Source organism: Crinia signifera, chromosome 4 (assembly GCF_055691185.1).
Source record: "Crinia signifera chromosome 4, ASM5569118v1, whole genome shotgun sequence".
NCBI classification, from domain to species: Eukaryota; Metazoa; Chordata; class Amphibia; order Anura; family Myobatrachidae; genus Crinia; species Crinia signifera.
The window spans coordinates 239,422,445-239,442,061 of record NC_139220.1 but is presented as its reverse complement, the minus strand read 5'-3'; the positions used below and the strand labels follow the sequence as shown (position 1 = coordinate 239,442,061).

At 43.3% G+C, this 19,617-nt stretch overlaps 1 protein-coding gene across 1 annotated transcript in view; it reads left to right on the top strand.

The window, feature by feature from the left end:
- The window catches only part of SERINC4 (serine incorporator 4), a 44,160-nt gene that overhangs the window by 18,996 nt on the left and 5,547 nt on the right, over positions 1-19,617 (top strand). Inside the window, exons 6-10 of the mRNA XM_083184104.1 lie at positions 412-623; positions 1,838-1,933; positions 5,107-5,233; positions 14,154-14,226; positions 15,308-15,353. Coding sequence (XP_083040230.1) covers positions 412-623; positions 1,838-1,933; positions 5,107-5,233; positions 14,154-14,226; positions 15,308-15,353 — 554 coding nt within the window. The remainder of the gene's footprint in view (positions 1-411; positions 624-1,837; positions 1,934-5,106; positions 5,234-14,153; positions 14,227-15,307; positions 15,354-19,617) is intronic.

Sequence of the window (19,617 nt, the reverse complement as noted above, 5' to 3'; positions counted from 1 at the left end):
AACATCTCTGCAACTACCATTGCAAGACTACTGTGACCGCATTGAAACCTGTCAGATTCAACTTTCCACAAAGTTTTATCTGCATGGTCGAAAATGGCCACTGGATTGTTGAATCCGCTGCATTTTTTGACCATCGACGGGTGAATTGACGTCAGATTGGCCGTGATTTGGACGGTCAGAAACATTTCCACAGTCGCAACCAAACATTGAATACCTCCCTAATTGTCTCCCCAAATTGCACGCTACTGTCACTGCCAAATCCTCCTTCTGCTATATGCCAGAGGGTGATCTGTGACACTGAACTTACATGTAATAGATGAATAGTTTATTTGGAGAGTAAACTCACTGCAATGTATACACTGTATTGTATGAATACAGTCATAAAACACCTGTCTCTTCTCTTTCTCCCAGGCTGACTGGTGCACTGAAAGATAAGCGCTGGTATATTGCTGTGCTCATGACCACATTGCTGTTCTATTTTATTGCATCCCTGGCCTTCTATTTCCTGTATACATACTTCACCCATCCAGCTGGCTGCCTGCTCAACAAAGGGCTCATAAGCATTAACGTCAGCTTGTGCATAATCATGTCCTTCATTTCCATCACTCCTTGTGTACAGCTCAGTAAGTACACGATATATGCCTGTAACTTGCTGTTTTCTTGTTTTGCTCATTTATATCTTGTTAGGCGCTGCAGAACCCTTGTGGTGCCATTTAAATAAACAATAATAATATGCTTATTTACATATTCATAAACCATCGGCTCTGTATTTTTTATATGGAGACTATTAAAAATGATATATATAGAGAGAGAGATACAGGTGTACCACTGCACTCGCCATTCCTACGAACGGGGTGCAAACAGCACCCACACTTCCCAAGTTGGGGTGCAGTGGCCTGTGACCACACACTCTAGTAAATACAAATACAGGGGGCTCAGCACTCAGCATAATAAACTAACTCACCTTAAAATACAAATAAATAATGGGGTTTTAGTTCATGCATTGATCAATGCATTTAAGCTTGAAGCCCATCGCCAAGGGAACCTATTTCACTGCAAGTCCTACAATACCAACTGGTCTCATAGGAACCTGGCAACTGCTGGCACATCATAGCTAAAATGAACTTGTGTTTTTTTCTTAGTTTAGAGCTCAACTGCCAAATATCTTATGTCTTTTATATATTAATACTAGATACGCCCGCTTGAAGCGAAAGCTTCAAAAACAAGTCTGCTAGCTTGTGATTGCCTCTGCGTTTCACATGTGTGAAACAGATGTAGTTTCAGTCACCGCCAGCAGACGGCAGTGTTTCGGTTACACACGAACACTAGATATATATATAATAATAACATAATAGGAATTGCTTGTTGTTTTTACTATGGCAGCTTTATCTTTAGCTGCTATTCCCCACTGCTTTGGTCTATCTTGGTGTAACTGATTGCCTCCTGACCATCAAATAAATTACCTTTCCAGATTTATGTTTAATCTATTCTTCTAAATCACATAAGAGCCTGTAGTACTCCAGCAACCCCGCTAGTAATTCCATTGGCACAAATCATAGTCAGTGAGGCCATGTGAGGGCATGACATTGGCTAGTTAGCATGTGAATGCTATTCCTGTATCTTGACATTTGTGCCCACAGAGCCTCTGAGTATCCTTCTCCTTTGATGTTTGAACCCCCAGCAGTTATGAGGCCCCCGTAAAAAATTGGCAGAACCAGAAGCTGTGACATCACCTATTGGGTTTATAGTGCAGTCCATAGCATTGCCTTTTTAAAAGGCTGTTTATTGTTATTTCATTAGTCTCAATATTGTATAATATTCATGTTCTGTTTTCTAGAGCAGCCTCGTTCGGGATTGCTCCAGTCCTCCATCATCAGCTGCTATGTCACATATCTTACATTTTCGGCCCTGTCAAGCCGGCCTCCAGAAAAAAGTATGTGAAAAATACTAATAATACTACTACTAATAATAATAATATAATTTACAGCATTGCACAAAACATTTCTGTCACTGTTATTGTTGTTTAATATACTGGCTGTGTCCTTGGTTGAACCATTATTGTATTCTAGAGCTGTCAGCATTGTTTTACATGCCAGTGTGAGATCACAATCCAGTTCACACTTTCCTAGTGCTCATTGTTTTGTAATAACAGAGATTGTGTTCACCGTGGGAGATTTATATCAAAGTTTTCCAGACAGATCAAACAGGAAATGTCAGCACATCATACTGGAATACAGCTATTCTTTTACCTAACAAGCACACACTCAACAAACCTATTTTTCGCTGTTCTCTTGGATTGCTTGTGTAGCCGGGCAGGCTTGGCTGGGATTGCATGCGATATATTGCATGCAAAAGCAATAGCATGCGCTATATCACATGGGATCCTGCCGTTGGGGATGGTCCCGGTCGGAGCAAAGTGTCACATTCTTTAATTTGTTTTCTTAGTATTATTTAATGTTCTGGAAAACAAGTCCTCTTGCTTTGTACATAATACTTTTTTTTTTTTTTGATTTCTATCATATCTCTATCATTTGATGTATTTAGCACTGGCAGTGAAAGGAGTTGAGAAGTGCACTGGTAGAAAATTTCCCATAGCAACCAATATGCTTCTACCTATAAATGTTATAGAACGTAATTGATAAATGCTACCTCAAAGCTGATGGGTTGTGATGGACTCCTTTTACACTGGTCCACTTCTCAACTCTGCTTAATATATCAACCAGATACGAATCAGACCCTTTCGCAACCTGGAGGCTACTTAAAGCCTCATTTACTCACTGGTCATCTCCCTGCACAGCTGCGAAAAAGAATGAATGTTAGGGTGGGGGAAGATTGCACTGAAGAGGAAGTCTCTCCTCCAGAGGTTCCTAGCACAGGGTTGCCTACTTTCTGGCTGCAGCCAGCTCCGTGAGGAAGGGGGGCCTCCGGTGTGATGAGATAGGGGTGGGGGCGGAGCTATGAGGGTAAGGTGTTGGTTGGGGGCGTGGCCATCATGAACAAAGTCACCCCTGCTGTGCAAAGTCGGCAATACTTATAAGCAGGGCTAAAATGATGCGATTCGCCAAAGGTGCGAGAGAGACTAGTGGCAATGCAGGTGACTTCCCCCCCCCCCCCTTTTTCTGGGGATCTCGACCCGATTTTGGGAGCCTCACAGCTATTCCTGGAGAGTAGGCAACCCTGCCCTAGCAGTACCCACTATTCTCCGGTAATTAAGACCGGCAATCAAAGTCCAGAGGGATGGCGTTATACAATATACGAGCTGCCTATTCCCGGACATTGTATAGTCCGGAAACACCACCCTTACGGACTCCAGTCTTTATTTCAGCTTGGTATCAGTGTCTATGTGAATTCTCAAATTGTATATTATGGCATAAGCTCTGCTTTTCAAATGTCAGCTGTAGTGGGGTGAAAGAGTGAAGGAGACCCGAATTGCCTGGAAGCTTGGGACCTGGCCAGTTCAGCTGGGATGTTATCTGCGCTCCGGTAATATTACTTCCCTATTTATGCTCCACCGCTGTGGAGCTATAGATCTCACAAGATGATGGCATCATCTTGCGAGTCTGTCTTCTCCAGTCTGTGGACTGATAGGGATAGGCAGGATGGGAGTGAGATAAGATTTAATCCTAAAGAGCACAGTTTGAAGAATTAGGGGCAGGGCTCATTATATGAACACACACACACACACACACATTAATCACACTGATAGGCGCATAAGTGCCGCTTACCTAAAATCTCGTAGCCAGGTGGGATTACATGCTTGTTGCCAAGGGAGGTTGCATGCTTATTGCCATAGTGGGTTTCATGCTTGTTGCCAGGAGTTTACTTGCTTGTTGCCAGTGGGGGTTTACTTGCTTGTTGCCAGTGGGGGTTATGTGCTCCATGCCAGGGGGGGGGGGTTACTTGCTCCATGCCAGGGGAGTGGTGGGTTACTTGCTCCATGCCAGGGGGGTGGGTTACTTGCTCCATGCCATGGGGGTGGTGGGTTACTTGTTCCATGCCAGGGGGTGGTGGGTGGGTTACTTGCTCCATGCCAGGGGGGGTGGTGTTCCTTGCTCGTTGTCAGGGGTTGCAGGGTCCACAGCGCTCCCAGAATCCGCACTTCCAGAGTACCCAGTAGCGCTGGGTACTCTGCACTTCCATGACAGACGATAGAGGTAAAGGAGCACCTCGTGTCTGTCTCCTTCACAGCGGTGGCCATATTTGGAGGGGAGCAGGGTCTCCGTCAGCATGTGGACGGAGACTCTGCACCACTGCAGCGCTGCTCCGTCTGTTTCCCCATGCCCGGTAAAATCCCCGTCTCCCGATCCCTTCCGCAGCAGCGCCCCAATCCTGCCGCACGTTTCCCGCCCCCCGCGTTAACTGCGATAGGCACACTAAGACTTTCAGTGGTGCATATTGAAACAAATAGCGGGCAAACAAGGCCAACGTTTTGGGGCCCGTAGCCGAGAAATGAGGAGGAGGAGGAGGCACTCTACCTGGCATACTGTGTATAAGAGGCTCTATCTGGAAATATGTGTATAAGCGTCTTTACGTAGGATAATGTGTGCATAAGCGTCTCTATCTGGCATAATGTGCACAAGGGACCACTCATTCCAGCTGCCAAACTGAGCTTTTACCTCCCCCCAACTAAAAAAAACGTTCTGATAACCATGGGCCTGCCCATGGGTTTACACTGCCCTGGGAGGACCACAGCACATGCCCCCTCGGCTCCCTGCTTATTCCTACTCTGGGGCACCTAAAACGGAACCTGTAGCAAAGGATGTCAATGTGTCCCTTCAGGCTGGTGCCCAGAGGTGATTGCCTTTCATTGTTTTCTCTATTTACGCCCATGGATAGGACTCATGTCCTGCAAGTAAATCAACCTGTGATTTTTTAGGTGTCTTGGAGATTGTGATTCCAGGATATCTAGAAAGTCGCAGGTTATAAAACTCATTTATTCACTTATAGTTAATATTCTGTGCATTTATATACCATCCTTCTGACTTTTTAAATACAGTATTGCAGAATGCTATTTCTAAAATGATATCATTATCTCATCTTTATTGTTGTGTTTCATACATCTCCTTTATTTGTCTTTTTAACTATTCTTATGGTTGTTCCCTGCAGTACAATACCGGGGGCAGAATATTACAGTGTGTTTCCCCAGCATCAGCAGAGACGGGCTGCAGACAGAAGACACATCCATAGCTATTATTGGAGCCGCCATCATGTATGTGTGTGTCTTGTTTGCATGGTAGGTACACATGGATTCCTCAAACAACATAATGGAACTAGTTATTTAATGATACCAGAATTTGTACTTCTATATCAATACATCTGAAACTACCTTTCATCTCCTTGTAATGTATGTAAATATGAACACAAGAAAGAGCAGTGGTAGAACCTGATTATAAAGGGTCTGGGCATAGATTGGGACTATAAATCAATGTTGTGTTCTGAGTGTCTTAAACAGAAGCGCACAAGAGTTACACGCTGATAGCACTAATCCTTAGTGCCCATGCTAAGGAGGTGCAATGCCGGCCTCCACAGTGTGTGTGGCCACAGAGCCTTTGCCAAGTGGACTAGAGACAGGAGCCAAGGGCAGAACCTTCTTGCTGTTTGCCAGTTCCCCACCTCCCCCATTAACTGCATGAAAGCACAACAGGGAGTTTTGCTAAGAAAGTTTTTGCAACGTAATTAATTCCAAATATGTCCCACACAAGGGCGTAACTACCATAGGTGCAAGGGATGCAGCTGCCATGGGGCCCAGAGCTGAAGGGGGCCCATCTTTACTGTCTAAGTAATATGTTTTACATACATATATTATCATCAGTTGCTAAATATGGGGCCCTTACAAACTTTTGCTATGGGGAAAATCTAATTACGCCCCTGGTCCCACACCTCTATTGTGATACACGTATGGGTGATGCATTGTATTTACATCCAGCACCATGGTTTACCCTGCAGGAACATGATTTCCCGCCAGTTTATCAATCACTGTGGGAAATAATAACTACACTAAATGCAGAAAAGGGCTGGAGTTGCCCTATGTAGCCAATCAGATTCTGTTTATCATCATCGCTAGAATCTTAATGGTTGTATGGGTGGCAAACAGTTGGCTGTTTTAGAAGCTTTAGTAAGTCTGCCCTTGCCTCTGCTAGTTAAGGGGCATCAGCGGATCTAATCCCAGTGACTGGGGTGGGGGTCGGATAAGCGGCAGGATGGATGGTAGTGCACCCGAAGTTCACCGCTGGAGGCACCACTGGCGCACTCTTTCTTTACAGTGGAATGCCCGGTATCGCCCAAGAAATTTCCGGGCATACTACCGAAGGGGCTAAGGGCCTATAAGGGTCCATTAAATGAAAAACATTTTCACTTTACAAAACTTTTACAAATGACTGAGTTGTGGTCTAAGTGTTCCAAACATTAGCAGCTGTGACCTAATATCCATTAGGGTATATGTGCAGGGAAGGCGAGGGAGGCAGCATGTAAGATGATGCCCATGATTGGTGAAAACATGAAAATATTTACAGTTATCTTAATACGGGCGATAGTCGTTGGCAGCTGGTATAAATAATGGGGCTTACTGTACTTCATGAAGCTCTGAGTGGAAATGCAGAAAGGTCATGAACAGAGCAACAAGAGATCCTTGGGGAACTGTTGGTTCTCCAGGCATGCAAAATATGTTTTATAATTAAGCCAACGATATTGGACGTTCATAACACAGGTGCCGGCAGCAGCTGCCCTCTGGATATCTGTCCTCCAACGCACGCCTGCTTATGGACATCTAATAACTCACTGGTGCTCTGAGCATTTCTCACTAAGTTGTATTGTTATGCAGCCAAGCCTTTTACTACTCTGCTTAACAAGTGGGAAGTGTCGGCAATAAAAAGCCTGTGCCCCATAAAATACATGGGATGGAGAGATATCTCTTTTCTTAGGGGTTATTCTGGTTCATTCACAAAAGCAAATTCTCTCTTTAATGGACAAAACCATGTGCACTGCAGGGAAGGGGGGGGGGGGCAGATGTAACATGTGCAGAGAGAATTAGATTTGGGTGGGGGGTGTTCTTCAAACGGATATCTATATTGCAGTGTAAAAATAAATCAGCCAGTATTTACCCTGCACAGAAACAATATAAAACCCATATCTAACTCTCTCTGCACATGTTACATCTGCCCCCTTGCACTACACATGGTTTTGTCCATTAGAGAGCAAATTAGCCTTTGCGAGTGACCCAGAATAACCCCCTTAGTGTAAGTTATGAGACAGGTGTGGTCCAGCGTTTTACGATCCATAGCGAGCCTGTGACACATACATACAGAGCTATGCTAGCACATTGCTGTATACATCATTGTGTGCATGCTGACCACACGTGCACCAGTATTGGCAAGCTAGCCTGATATTTACAAGTGTGAGCCACAATACAATGGAATCCTTATGTTGCTTTATGGAAGATAGCGTTAGGGCTGCCATCTGTTGTTCTGTATGTGAAGTCATTAGTTGACTGCCCTCATGGGATCCACATGTCTGCCTGTTCCCTCATTTATGTTTCTGGATAATACCTAGTAAGCCCCTTTATGGTGCTGCATCTTCATACATCTGTTGTCTAGATACAGCCGCAATTATCATCAGCTTCCCATCAGCAATGCCCCCGTGTCCAAAATCTTGCTTCACTTTTACACTGTGTAGGGAGCGGCCACTTGGGCATTGCCTGGCTTCTAATAGACACTGGGGTCTATTTTTACTAAGCCTTGGAGAGAGATAAAGTAGACAGAGAAATCACACCAGGGCAGTAGGGTGGTCAGCAAATAATTACATTAATGTGTAATATTATATATAGCAACCAATCAGATTGTAGCTACCATTATTCTAGTACATTCTGTAAATGATTAGCTATAATAAGGTTGATATAGGCAATACCTCCACTTTAAAAAGTATGATAAAATACCCAGTGTCTTTTAATCCATATTCTTGATTGTATGTTCAATTTGTGGGCTTGTACAGCACAATGGCATATGTTGGTGATATCAACATCTCAGAATAATAATAATAATAATAATGATAATTATCAAAAGCAACCCTGTGGCAACGGTATGCGGTCGACAATAAAAATTTTGACAGTCAATAGATCGACCACTATTGGTCCACAGACCATAGGTTGACACATAAAAAAGGTCAACATACCTTAGGTCCATAAGGTCAACATGAGTTTTTCAAAAATTCCAAAACAGGTGGTTCTTCATACTTTACTATCCAAGTGGACATAGGGCCTTATTCAGATCTGAGCTCAGTACAAATTTGTTTGGAAAATGGGCAAAACCATGTGCACTGCAGGTGGGGCAGATGTAACAGGTATAGAGAGAGTTAGATTTGTGTGAGTTATTTTGTTTCTGTGCAGGGTAAATACTGGCTGCATTATTTTTACGCTGCAATTTAGATTTCAGTTTCAGCACACCCCACCCAAATGTAACTCTCTCTGCACATGTTACATCTGCCCCACCTGCAGTGCACATGGTTTTGCCCATTTTCCAAACAAATTTGTACTGAGCTCAGATCTGAATAAGGGCCATAGAGTGAGGTTATAATAGTGCCCAAAGCATGGCGAGCCATGTGAGGGGATATTGTACACTTATATGGTGTCCATGTCAGTTTGTCTAAATCAGTGGTGGGCAATAAGAGGCCACCCAGCTGTTGATGAACTACACATCCCAGCATGCCTTGCATTAGTTTCAGCAAGGTCATATAGCAAAACTAAGGCAAGGCATGATGGGATGTGTAGTTCATCAACAGCTGGGGGGCTGCTTATTGCCCACCCCTGGTCTAATTAGACACAAAAAAACATGAAAAACTCATATCGACCCTTTCCATGTTGACCTATTGCTTGTGTCAACCTTTTGACTGTCAACCTTTTTTATGTGTGGACATATGTGGTCAACCCGGTCCATGGATATAAATATTAATACATACTTGGGTTTCTTCATTTCTAATTGCCATGATAAGCTGCAATATGAAAGTATAATTATCATGGCCAATTCCTGATAAATAATAAATATGCCTGTACCCTTCTCACAGTGTGGTAGTAGAGTGGGAAATAAATGTTTTATACAAGCCTGAATAAATGTTGGCTGACAAAGGATCTGACCTCACAGGATTCCTCTTCAGACATCCTCATCCCTTGTCATTCCAGTCCATCTGGCTTTTAAGTTACTTAATGCATTTCTGATTGTTTGCCTTCTGCTTTCATACTTCATAAGGGTACTTACTTGTACTTTGCAATCTGAGTTTTAATGATATTAGTTTCCTAATTTAGAATTGGACTTAAATCCAACTCAGGTCTGTAAATAAATATAAATCATACTTGCCTACCTGATCCTCTCCATGACTCCATGAGGGAGAAAATGTTCTGTTCCTGGACTTCCCTGGTAATGTATGATTGCCATCACCTGTGGTGAGCTAGGTAATTGATAAGAAAGGTGTCACCACAGGTGATGGCAATCATACATTACCATGGAAGTCCAGGAACAGATCATTTTCTCCCTCATGGAGAGGGTCAGGTAGGAAAGTTAGATATAAATAAGAGTGTCTCGCTGTGTACTAACCACTATGGGTTCAGATCCAAAGAGTGTTTGGCCACAGCTGCCGTTAGTGAGGTGTCTACCTTCCATTCCTATGGTTCCCAAACTCAAAGCACCCTAACAGTCCAGGTTAAAGATAACCATGGCTCAGCACAGATGGTTAAATCAAATTGACTGAGGTACTAATTCATTCACCTTTGGTCAATCATGGATCTATTTAAAACCTGGACCTTAATGATGTCTTGAGGACTGTGTTTGGGAACCACTGCTCTATGCAGTAACTGTTATGAATCTACTCTACTAAGTTCTAACCTCAATGCTATGGTCACAGGTGAACATCACTGGTATGTTTGACTTTGCGCCTCAGTTGTTGTTAAAGTTAATCTTAGCTGTCTTGGAATGAGTTCTCATATTTGATTGACAGGCTGGGAAGAGCCTTCTACTGTAATTGAAACTATCCTGCAGACGTTGGGACAGTTGGGAGATATGGCTTCCTATACATTTAATAAGACCTGAAACAAGTTTAGTTTTCTGTATATAAGTCACTGGGTATGTGTAATGAAAGTAAATAATTACGAAATGGATAGCAAGCCCACCTGAGCAACCCTGCACTAAGCCCAGTTCTAGGTTCAACTGCTATTGCGAAATGCACCTCAGTTGGTCAGCAGAGGGCTCAGTGGCAGAACTAGAAGAGGATGCATAGACCATGGCCACAAGAGGACCTTTCATGGTTCTTGCTTCTCTAAATGTCTCTACTTTGTTCCCCGTAGATTCTCAAGTCAATGCTTCTGCCAGTTAGGGTTATGCATGCTTAAAAGAGACAACTGCTTTGGCCTCTTTAGGACGCACACCAAAAAAAGGAGGCATGGCCTTGCAGATTATTCGCCATGGCCTCATGGCCCAAGCCCCTGTTTTAGTCATTGCCTTTGGAGAGTGCCTTAGCTGCAGTGCAGGCTTCTACACTGTGAGGGTTCTGCACTTAATGTTACAGTGCAGTACCTCCCAGAGGAGGAGTCTGCACTTTGGTGTCACCCCTCAGATGCCACTGCTGCTGTGCCTTGGGGGTTCAAGGGTTATAGTGGCATTGCTGTTCCCTTACCCAAATGCTATGGGACCCGGTAATGGTAGTGCATCAGAAAATTCCTGGGGCTCTTTCTGTATCAATAGCAATGGGCATAGGTAAATTAACAAGTTTGAGTTCTGGAGTGGAAGATCTAAAAACTAACTAACTTTGCTGGTGAAATGCTGCCCTCTCAGTGAGGTTATACTGTCTTATTAACTTAAAATACTGCTTGTTAGCACCTCCAAAACGTTTTTTCTTTTTAATATGAAGCTCTTTAATACGTGGGTGATTCACTAAGTAAGGTACTGTAAGAAGACATCTCACACATGTTTAATAAATTATAATATATTCCCACCAGGCCAGAACAGGTAGACCACTGCTTCCCCTTACAGCCATTACACTGTGCCTCATCAGGCATACTATCCCAACGTCAGATGTTCACACGGGGGAGATATATTGCTGAGCAATATATTGCTGTGTCTCCTTTTCATCAGCGACCAGAGATGGTCGCTGATGAAAGGGAACCTCTGCTGGCGGTGCCGCAGAGGTAATCAGCTGTTCACCAGCGATTAGAACGGGGCTGAAAACGGGAGCGCGCACCCGGCGATTTATCGCCGGGCACACTCCCATCACTGGCAATATGGTCGCCAGCGACCATATTCCCAGCGATTTCAGCCCCTATCGCAGCCATGTGTACACTGCTTAAGACAGCAGGGATGGTGGAATCATGGTCAAACAGGGGCAAAGTGTGAACAGATTTCTTTATCTAATTGGCACATCAGCAGATTCAATTTACCAAATTGCTTAGACAAGTATAGGGACTATGTAGAAAAATAATCTGTACCAAGGCCACATTATTGATTATACAGTATGTATATTTATGAGTTGAATAAATGTATACAATGAGAGGTTGTTTATTGAACCACTCTCTATTTTGATTATAATGTCTCTCAGTTATGTGTGGAAATCAAGAAATGTTTTCTCCCCCCAAAAAGGATTCTAGAAAATTAAGAATGGCTTAATAGAATATTCAATATCAATATGCTGATGAGTTATTAATTATTTTGGACATAAATTGGATTATAATTTTAGTTAGTAAATATTATTTTGGGCCCTGATAAGTAATTTCCCTGGCTGTCCAGTCAGTTCTCTGTATTATTGGGCACTGTTATAACTTATAAGGTCTGTAAAAATGACTGTAGGCAGAAGGGGTAACCTTAGCAACAACTTTGGGGACCTAGAAATGGTAATCTGCCACTTAACAACAGGGAGTTAATACACATTTGTCTTCACTACTTGTTTACTTATTGTATGTACTAATGTAAGGGTGGACGTTGACTCAAGTAAGTAATGTGGTATTAGATGTTCGTTCTGGCATTTACAAGGCCACTCCTCCATAACATGTAATAAACCTTTTCCATGTCCTAAAAGAAATGATCTCGGATATGCTGTGCCAGACCCACTGCCAGTATGATAATGATAAAGGCTCCCAGTCAGCTTGGATATATCTGTGACTTGAGGTGAGCTAAGGATACATCGCACTGTGCTTTATGACATGCAAGTTCCTGTTCATATCAAAATGCCCAGAGCTTAGCTTCCATGAGCCAAGCACGCTAAACACACACCTCTGCCTTCAGCAAAACTATTTTGACATGACTTATCCGAGGTGCTTCTGTTTACTGACTCTTTCCAAATCCTTCCTCATGTAGGCCTGCTCAGTAACGCCTCATGGGACAATTGATGGCATGGATCATTCATCCACTCCCAACATGACGCTTTCCAGGAGGGACACAATACTCTGCTCCTGGTCTTCCTGCTTAATTTGTCTTTGCCATCACATGTGTTGAAGCACCTTTCTTATCAGTTAACCTGTTTAGAACAGGTGATGGCAATCAAAAATTAAGGAGGAAGTCAAGGAGCAGAGCGTTGTGTCCGTCCTGGAGAGGGTCATGTTGGGAGTTATGGTGTTGGCTTAGCAAATCTTGCATGTGTTTACAAGCCCATATGCAGCAATGAGTGTGCCTTGAGCTGCTCTCAAGTGTGCCACCAGATCTGGAGATGCCCAAACCAGTTTACAACTGGCTGGTTGGAATGAAAATCTGGAAATTTCGGGGAACAAATTACAATCGACTGTTTGCTCATACATACTAGAAGGTATTGGCATCAATCTCATTCAGAAATCGGCTTCTGAATGATATTGATGGCAATATATTCTAGTGTGTATGCCTCATATGGTTAACTGACTAAATTTTGTAACTGACAGACCACAGGTGGTTAGAATGGGGAATGCTGTATCTGAGGAGATCACCATTAAAACGGGAGTGCCCCAGGGATGTGTCCTCAGTCCCCTATTATATTCGCTGTTTACCCACCACTATGTATCATCCTCTGATTCTGTTAAGATCGTGAAATTTGCGGACGATATAGCAGTTGTGGGGTTGATCAGTGATGGTGATGAGACCTACTATAGAGAAGAAATAGCAAGGCTGGTAGCCTGGAGTGAAGGAAACAACTTATAGTTAAATGAGGGAAAAACTAAAGAACTAGTGATTGATTTCAGAAGAAAGCAAGCTGCACCAAAATGACCAGTGTCCATAAACAGGGCAGATGTAGAAATAGTGGAGTCGGTAAAATTTCTAGGCATTCAGGTGTCGGCAAACCTGACATGGTCTGGCAATGTACTGACACAAATCCCAACAGCGTCTCTTTTTTTGTGAGGCGGTTAAAAGCTGCTGGTCTGAGTAGGCCCACTATGACAAATTTTTGTAGATGTTCAATGAAAAGCATCTTGACCTTCGGTATTATCGTTTGGTTTGGCAACTGCACTACTAAGGAGTGTTCTAATTTGGAATGTATTCCAGAATCTCAAAGAGAACTAAAAATATTTTAGCAGATTCGAGTCATCCTTTTTATAGTATTTTTGAGAATGACCCTCGCATAAAAGGTTTAGAACTTTGAGGGCACGCACAAGTCGTTTGCATAATAGCTTCCTACCATTAGCTGTACGTATGTTGAATGCTTAGATGTCCTTTTGTTGTGTATTTTTACATTTTTCATGCATGCGGATATTGCTTTTATTATACTGGTATTTTATGTATGTTACAATTTTGTCTTCAGAGAGAGTTTCTCATTCTGATGATAATAAACTTGACTTGATATCTTTAACAATGTGTGGATGCACAATATCTTTCATGATCCGCTCAAGGGAAATTGTTCACCAATATCTTTTGTCTTTCATATCTTCTAGTGTGTAGGACCAATTTGTGTCTGTTTCCAATGGAGCAAATGGTCAATTGTCATTTGCTCCCAAAAATGTACAGATTTTCATTCCAACCAGCCAGATTGGAAATATAATCTTCTAGTGTGTATGGGCTAATTGCTAATCATATTCAGTACATTGTGCTGTGGGGTGAAACATGCACTGACGAGGTACCCAATATAACTATTCAGTGTCTTGCAGTAAATCTAAAGGTTATTTCCTGTGGTGGATGTACTAACACCTAACATTGTACATTTCCTTTTATTATTTACAGTAATGAAGCCTCCTACCTAGCAGAGATGTTTGGGCCAATGTGGATGATTAAGGTCTACACCTATGAGTTCCAAGTTAGTACCCTTGTATTCTCTAACTGTGTTATACAATAGGAATGCTTTCTGTAACCTGTTATTCGTGCTCATAGCAGAGAGATTTCTCTCACGTTTCCTCCCTGATGGGTCAGAATTACATGTGCTCAGTGCACAGTATTTTAAGAGGTTCATAGCTAGTTCAGATGAGCTTATTCGATGAAAGAATTACCACGGTAAATTGAGCAGCAAGAGAACAGTGACGAATCTTACACTACACTGTAGTCAGATCTGGACTGGATATACAGATGTTAGTGTGCAGCAGCTGCATGGTATGTACTCCAGCCTCCAGGGGGGGAATTTACTAAGATGGGAAGATAGGATGTTGCCCATAGCAACCAATGAGATTCTATCTATTATCTTCTAGAACACAGGTTCTCAAAGTCAGTCCTCAGGACCCCACACAGTGCATGTTTTTCAGGTCTCCTCACAGAATCAAGGGAAATAATTAGCTTCACCTGTGGATCTTTTAAAATGGGTCAGTGAGCAATGAGTGCACCTGTGCATTTGCCGGGTGACCTGGAAAACGTGAACTGTATGGGGTCCTGAGCAGGGCCGGCTCTAACATTAGGCAGCTTTAGGCAACTGCCTAGGGCGCCGGGATCTGGGGGGGCGCCACCAAGTCTGCAAATCAAAAAATCAAATCTGTCTATGAGAATCCTTGTTGTACTCAATGCAGGTGGCGACTGTGGTACTTCCAATACCTCACCTTTATACTTTCCCTTGAGACACACTTCCCTACATTACTGCCCTCTCCTCCTTGTACTCTGTTTGGGTCGCAAAGGGGAGGGTGCAGAGGGCCTCCGGGGGGCTGGGAGGACCACATGATTTTTTTTTTTGGTGGGGAGGGTGGGAGTAGGTTGAAGTTTTGCCTAGGGTGCTGAGAAGCCTTACACCGGCCCTGGTCCTGAGGACCGAGTTTGAGAACCACTGTTCTAGAAAATGCTAAATAAATAAGTAGATGGGTTTCTATGGGCAACATCACATCTTTAATAATCACATTTTAGTAAATTTACCCCCTGGTCTCCTGTTTATCAGTAACCTGTGTTTCCCTTTTCTGTAGAAAGCATCATGCTGCTTCTGCTGCCCGGAAGAAGATGAGGAAGGAGGTGATACATCTTCAATATTTATTTGACTAGATTAGTCATTTTGCATCTTGACTGAAGACTATATTAAATTGTAAACCAGAGGTAGATGTAAAGATCACCATGGTCTACACAGAATGGTGGAAACTATTTTCTGGGCTGAACCAGTGTTGGGACGAGATGTACTAAGCCATGGAGAGTGATAAACCACCAACTAATCAGCTCCTAATTGTCATTTTTTGAACACGGCCAACAACATGACAGTTAGGTGTTGACTGGCTACTACTTTATCACCCTCCACTTTATCACTTTTCAAGCTTAGTACATCTGGCCCATTTTGAGAAATAATTTTAGCAGCTCAATATGTGCCAATGGGGTCTCTGCTTCCCCCTGCCTACCCTGACTGCACATCCCTGGTATCTGTTACTGTGCATCTGCCTTTGGTATAATAATTTAGGGCTTCCCGCTTTACCAGCTGTGTAACACTTATGTTTCTTCCTCTCCAAGGACAAAAGTGTACACTGCAACACTTGTGCATCTCCCATATGCAGTCATTTTATTATTTTTAAATAGTTCAACATAGTTTGGGCACATGCACTTCTTATTCTTAGCCATTCCCAACCGGTCTGAATCGAACCCTTTGTATCAAGACTCACCACTTAGCCATCAATCCTTATGCAGGTGCAGTAAGCATTGATATTTCCATCGGGCTGTTGTAATCCACATTTTCTGCATAGACAATTTGCAAGCAGATTCTGTGATGTAGGTAAGCAGCACTTATGTGGCAAATATGCAATGGGCATTACCGTGTGTAGCATATTGTGTAATGGGAATTACGGTGTGTGGCATAATATGTAATAGGCATTACAGTGTGCTTAATCCCCATCTCACAAAGCCATGCCCTACATATTTGGTGAGCACTGATCCATTTCTTTTAGGTGTTGGGTTATTTTGCACTGTGGGGCACAATTTCAATTAGGGGGTATTATGTGGCCTGGATTATTCTTTTCATTGGTGTGTGGGATAGGCCATAAATGTTAAACTTGCAGGGGGTGCCAAACTCCCTAGCACACACCCTGGCTGTGACATATGGGGAGGGGGGAGCTAATTCCACCACCTCACCAGGACCACTTTAAGCACTACTGCTGGTCATTATCACAGTGCTACTCAAGGTGCGTACACACGTACAGATTTTCTGTCTGATCTATCTGGTGGGAACAAAAACCTGGAAATGTATGCGAGCAACTGACAATCAAAAAATTGTTCCTTAACACTTGAAAACAGACAGTGATCAGTCAGACACATTGTTTAATTGTTCTGATATAACAAATTTAGGTACTTGTGAGTTATCTGGGCGTCCGATTTTGGTACTAGATCGCATGCGATATCGCATGCGATTTGCGATTTGCATGCGATTTGCATAAGATTTGCTATTCATTTCATTACCCCACTATCCCCAAAGTGTGTCTATCAACGTGAACCCGAAGCGTGGCGAGCGCAGCGAGCCCGCGAGGGGCGGCGGTACGCGTCCTCCGACCTTTTCATGCCCTACTATCCACTAGGGCGTGGAGTGAGAATAGAATAGTGTGGCGAGCGCAGCGAGCCACCGAGCCCGAAGCGTGGCGAGCGCAGCGAGCCCCGCGAGGGGACGCGGACACCTTCACAGGTATCCGCGTGCCCTTGCGGGCTTCACAGGTGTCCGCGTCCGCTCGCCACGCTTCGGGCTCGGTGGCTCGCTGCGCTCGCCACACTATTCTATTCTCACTCCACGCCCTAGTGGATAGTAGGGCATGAAAAGGTCGGAGGACGCGTACCGCCGCCCCTCGCGGGCTCGCTGCGCTCGCCACGCTTCGGGTTCACGTTGATAGACACACTTTGGGGATAGTGGGGTAATGAAATGAATAGCAAATCTTATGCAAATCGCATGCTAAATCGCATGCAAATCGTAAATCGCATGCGATATCGCATGCAAATCGCATGCAAATCGCATGCAAATCGTAAGTACCCAAATCGGACGCCCAGATAACTCACAAGTACCCAAATTTATCAAAACATATATATTTTTTCTGTTTTCCTGCATTTGGGTGGAAATTTTTGATTGTCATATGCTCCCATATATTTCCAGGTTTTTGTTCCCACCAGATAGATCAGACAGAAAATCTGTACGTGTGTATGCACCTTTATTCTTACCTGGAGCAGGATTTATATCACGTACAGTAGTGCTGGTGATTTTTAACTGGCACCAGGGCCTGGGCAACTCATTTTGCCCAATCAGAGCGTCTACCGTACACGAGCTCTGATTCTCTCACCAGCCGGTGCTGCATTATAATTGGCCGCTGGTGTCCTGCATGCGTTTCGGGACCTGCTGAATCTGGTGGTAAGTTAGAGGGGGGGAAATTGGAGCACTCTTACAGCTCCGGGGGAGGGGGCGGCAGACTGGAAATCAGTCCCGGGCCCCAAAATTCCTAGTGGCTGCCCTGCCTGGCACAGTAATAACTTCACATACTGTAGTGCTGCTTATTATTACCTGGCACAGTAATACCATCACATACTGTAGTGCTGCTTATTATTACCTGGATCAGGATTAACATCACATACTGTAGTGCTGCTTATTATCACCTGGAGCAGCAATAACATGACACAGTACTGGTTATTATCACCTGGATTAGTAATAACATCATACAGTACTGGTAATTATTATCACCTGGAGGAGTGATAACAGCACAGTGAACTGGTTATTATCACCTGGAGCAGCAATAACATGACACGGTACTGGGTATTAACACCTGGAGCTTTGATAACATCACACTGTACTGGTTATTATCATCTCCTGGAAGAGTGATAACAGTACAGTAAACTGGTTATTTAATCACATGGAACGGCAATAACATCACACAGTACTGGTTACTAACACCTGGAACGGCAATAACATCACACAGTACTGGTTACTAACACCTGGAACGGCAATAACATCACACAGTACTGGTTACTAACACCTGGAATGGCAATAACATCACACAGTACTGGTTACTAACACCTGGAATGGCAATAACATCACACAGTACTGGTTACTAACACCTGGAACGGCAATAACATCACACAGTACTGGTTACTAACACCTGGAACGGCAATAACATCACACAGTACTGGTTACTAACACCTGTAACGTCAATAACATCACACCGTACTGGTTACTAAAACCTGGAACCGCAATAACATCACACAGTATTGGTTACTAACACCTGGAATGGCAATAACATCACACAGTATTGGTTACTAACACCTGGAACGGCACTTGAGGACTTCCTTTATTTAATGTATACTAATTGAATGTGGATATTGGCTTGTATTGGTTGCACTTAAGATGCATACACATGGTGAGATTTTGGCTATGTTTGATTTTGAATGTGTGATTTCCCTTGAACTCCCCAGAGCCCAGACCCATACAATATTGACTACATTTACTTGAGATTTTGATTATAGACAATTTTTAATGCATTGGAACATTACATTTTATACAGTATAGTCAAAATTGGGCTGCCTGCACATTCTATTACTTCTTGGGATTGCTGATCCCACCGGGGCTGCGCATCGGCATTGCAAGTTGTAATCCCACTTGTTGTGCTACAGTATCTTTTCTTTCTTATCGCTCTGTGTGTATGCACCTTTAGTGTAGCCTTTAGCAGCGAGAAATGTTCACTGAGTGTATATGTTCACATTCTGTAGCAGTTTCCACCTTGTAGCAGCCCCTTATATTTGCATGTACAGCCTTGTATACTGTAGCTTAGAGACGTCCCAGGGGTCTCACGGCTGCGCTGCGAGTCAGCCTAATAAATGCCACCGCCGCCTGCACAGCTGCTGTTGAACAATAACTCTGATCATATTTTGCCAGCTGCTGCGGTCGCAGAGTCATTTAATAATCTGGTTTATATGTATTTGGTCTGGAACATAAACATAACAATATTTTGATTTTGCAGATACCCATTAACTACTTTATGTATTTGTTTATGAACTTTGTTTTTACAGCTTTATCAGGAAGTTTACAAATGATTTGCCCAAAACTCTGAAGCCTGCCAAACTCTACCTTTGTGTTCTGAATGCTATTGTTATTATTACGTTTTATACAGTGGCAGTATATTAGGCAGCTTTATATAGAATCACACCAGTGCCCGTCCTATAAAAGCTTACAGTCTGCATGTGCTATGTCTAACCAGTGGCGCCAAAGAAGGGGAAAGGTTCTCTATCTCAGTATTGGGGCCTTGGCAGAGCTGTTGGTGTCCCTGCTCCG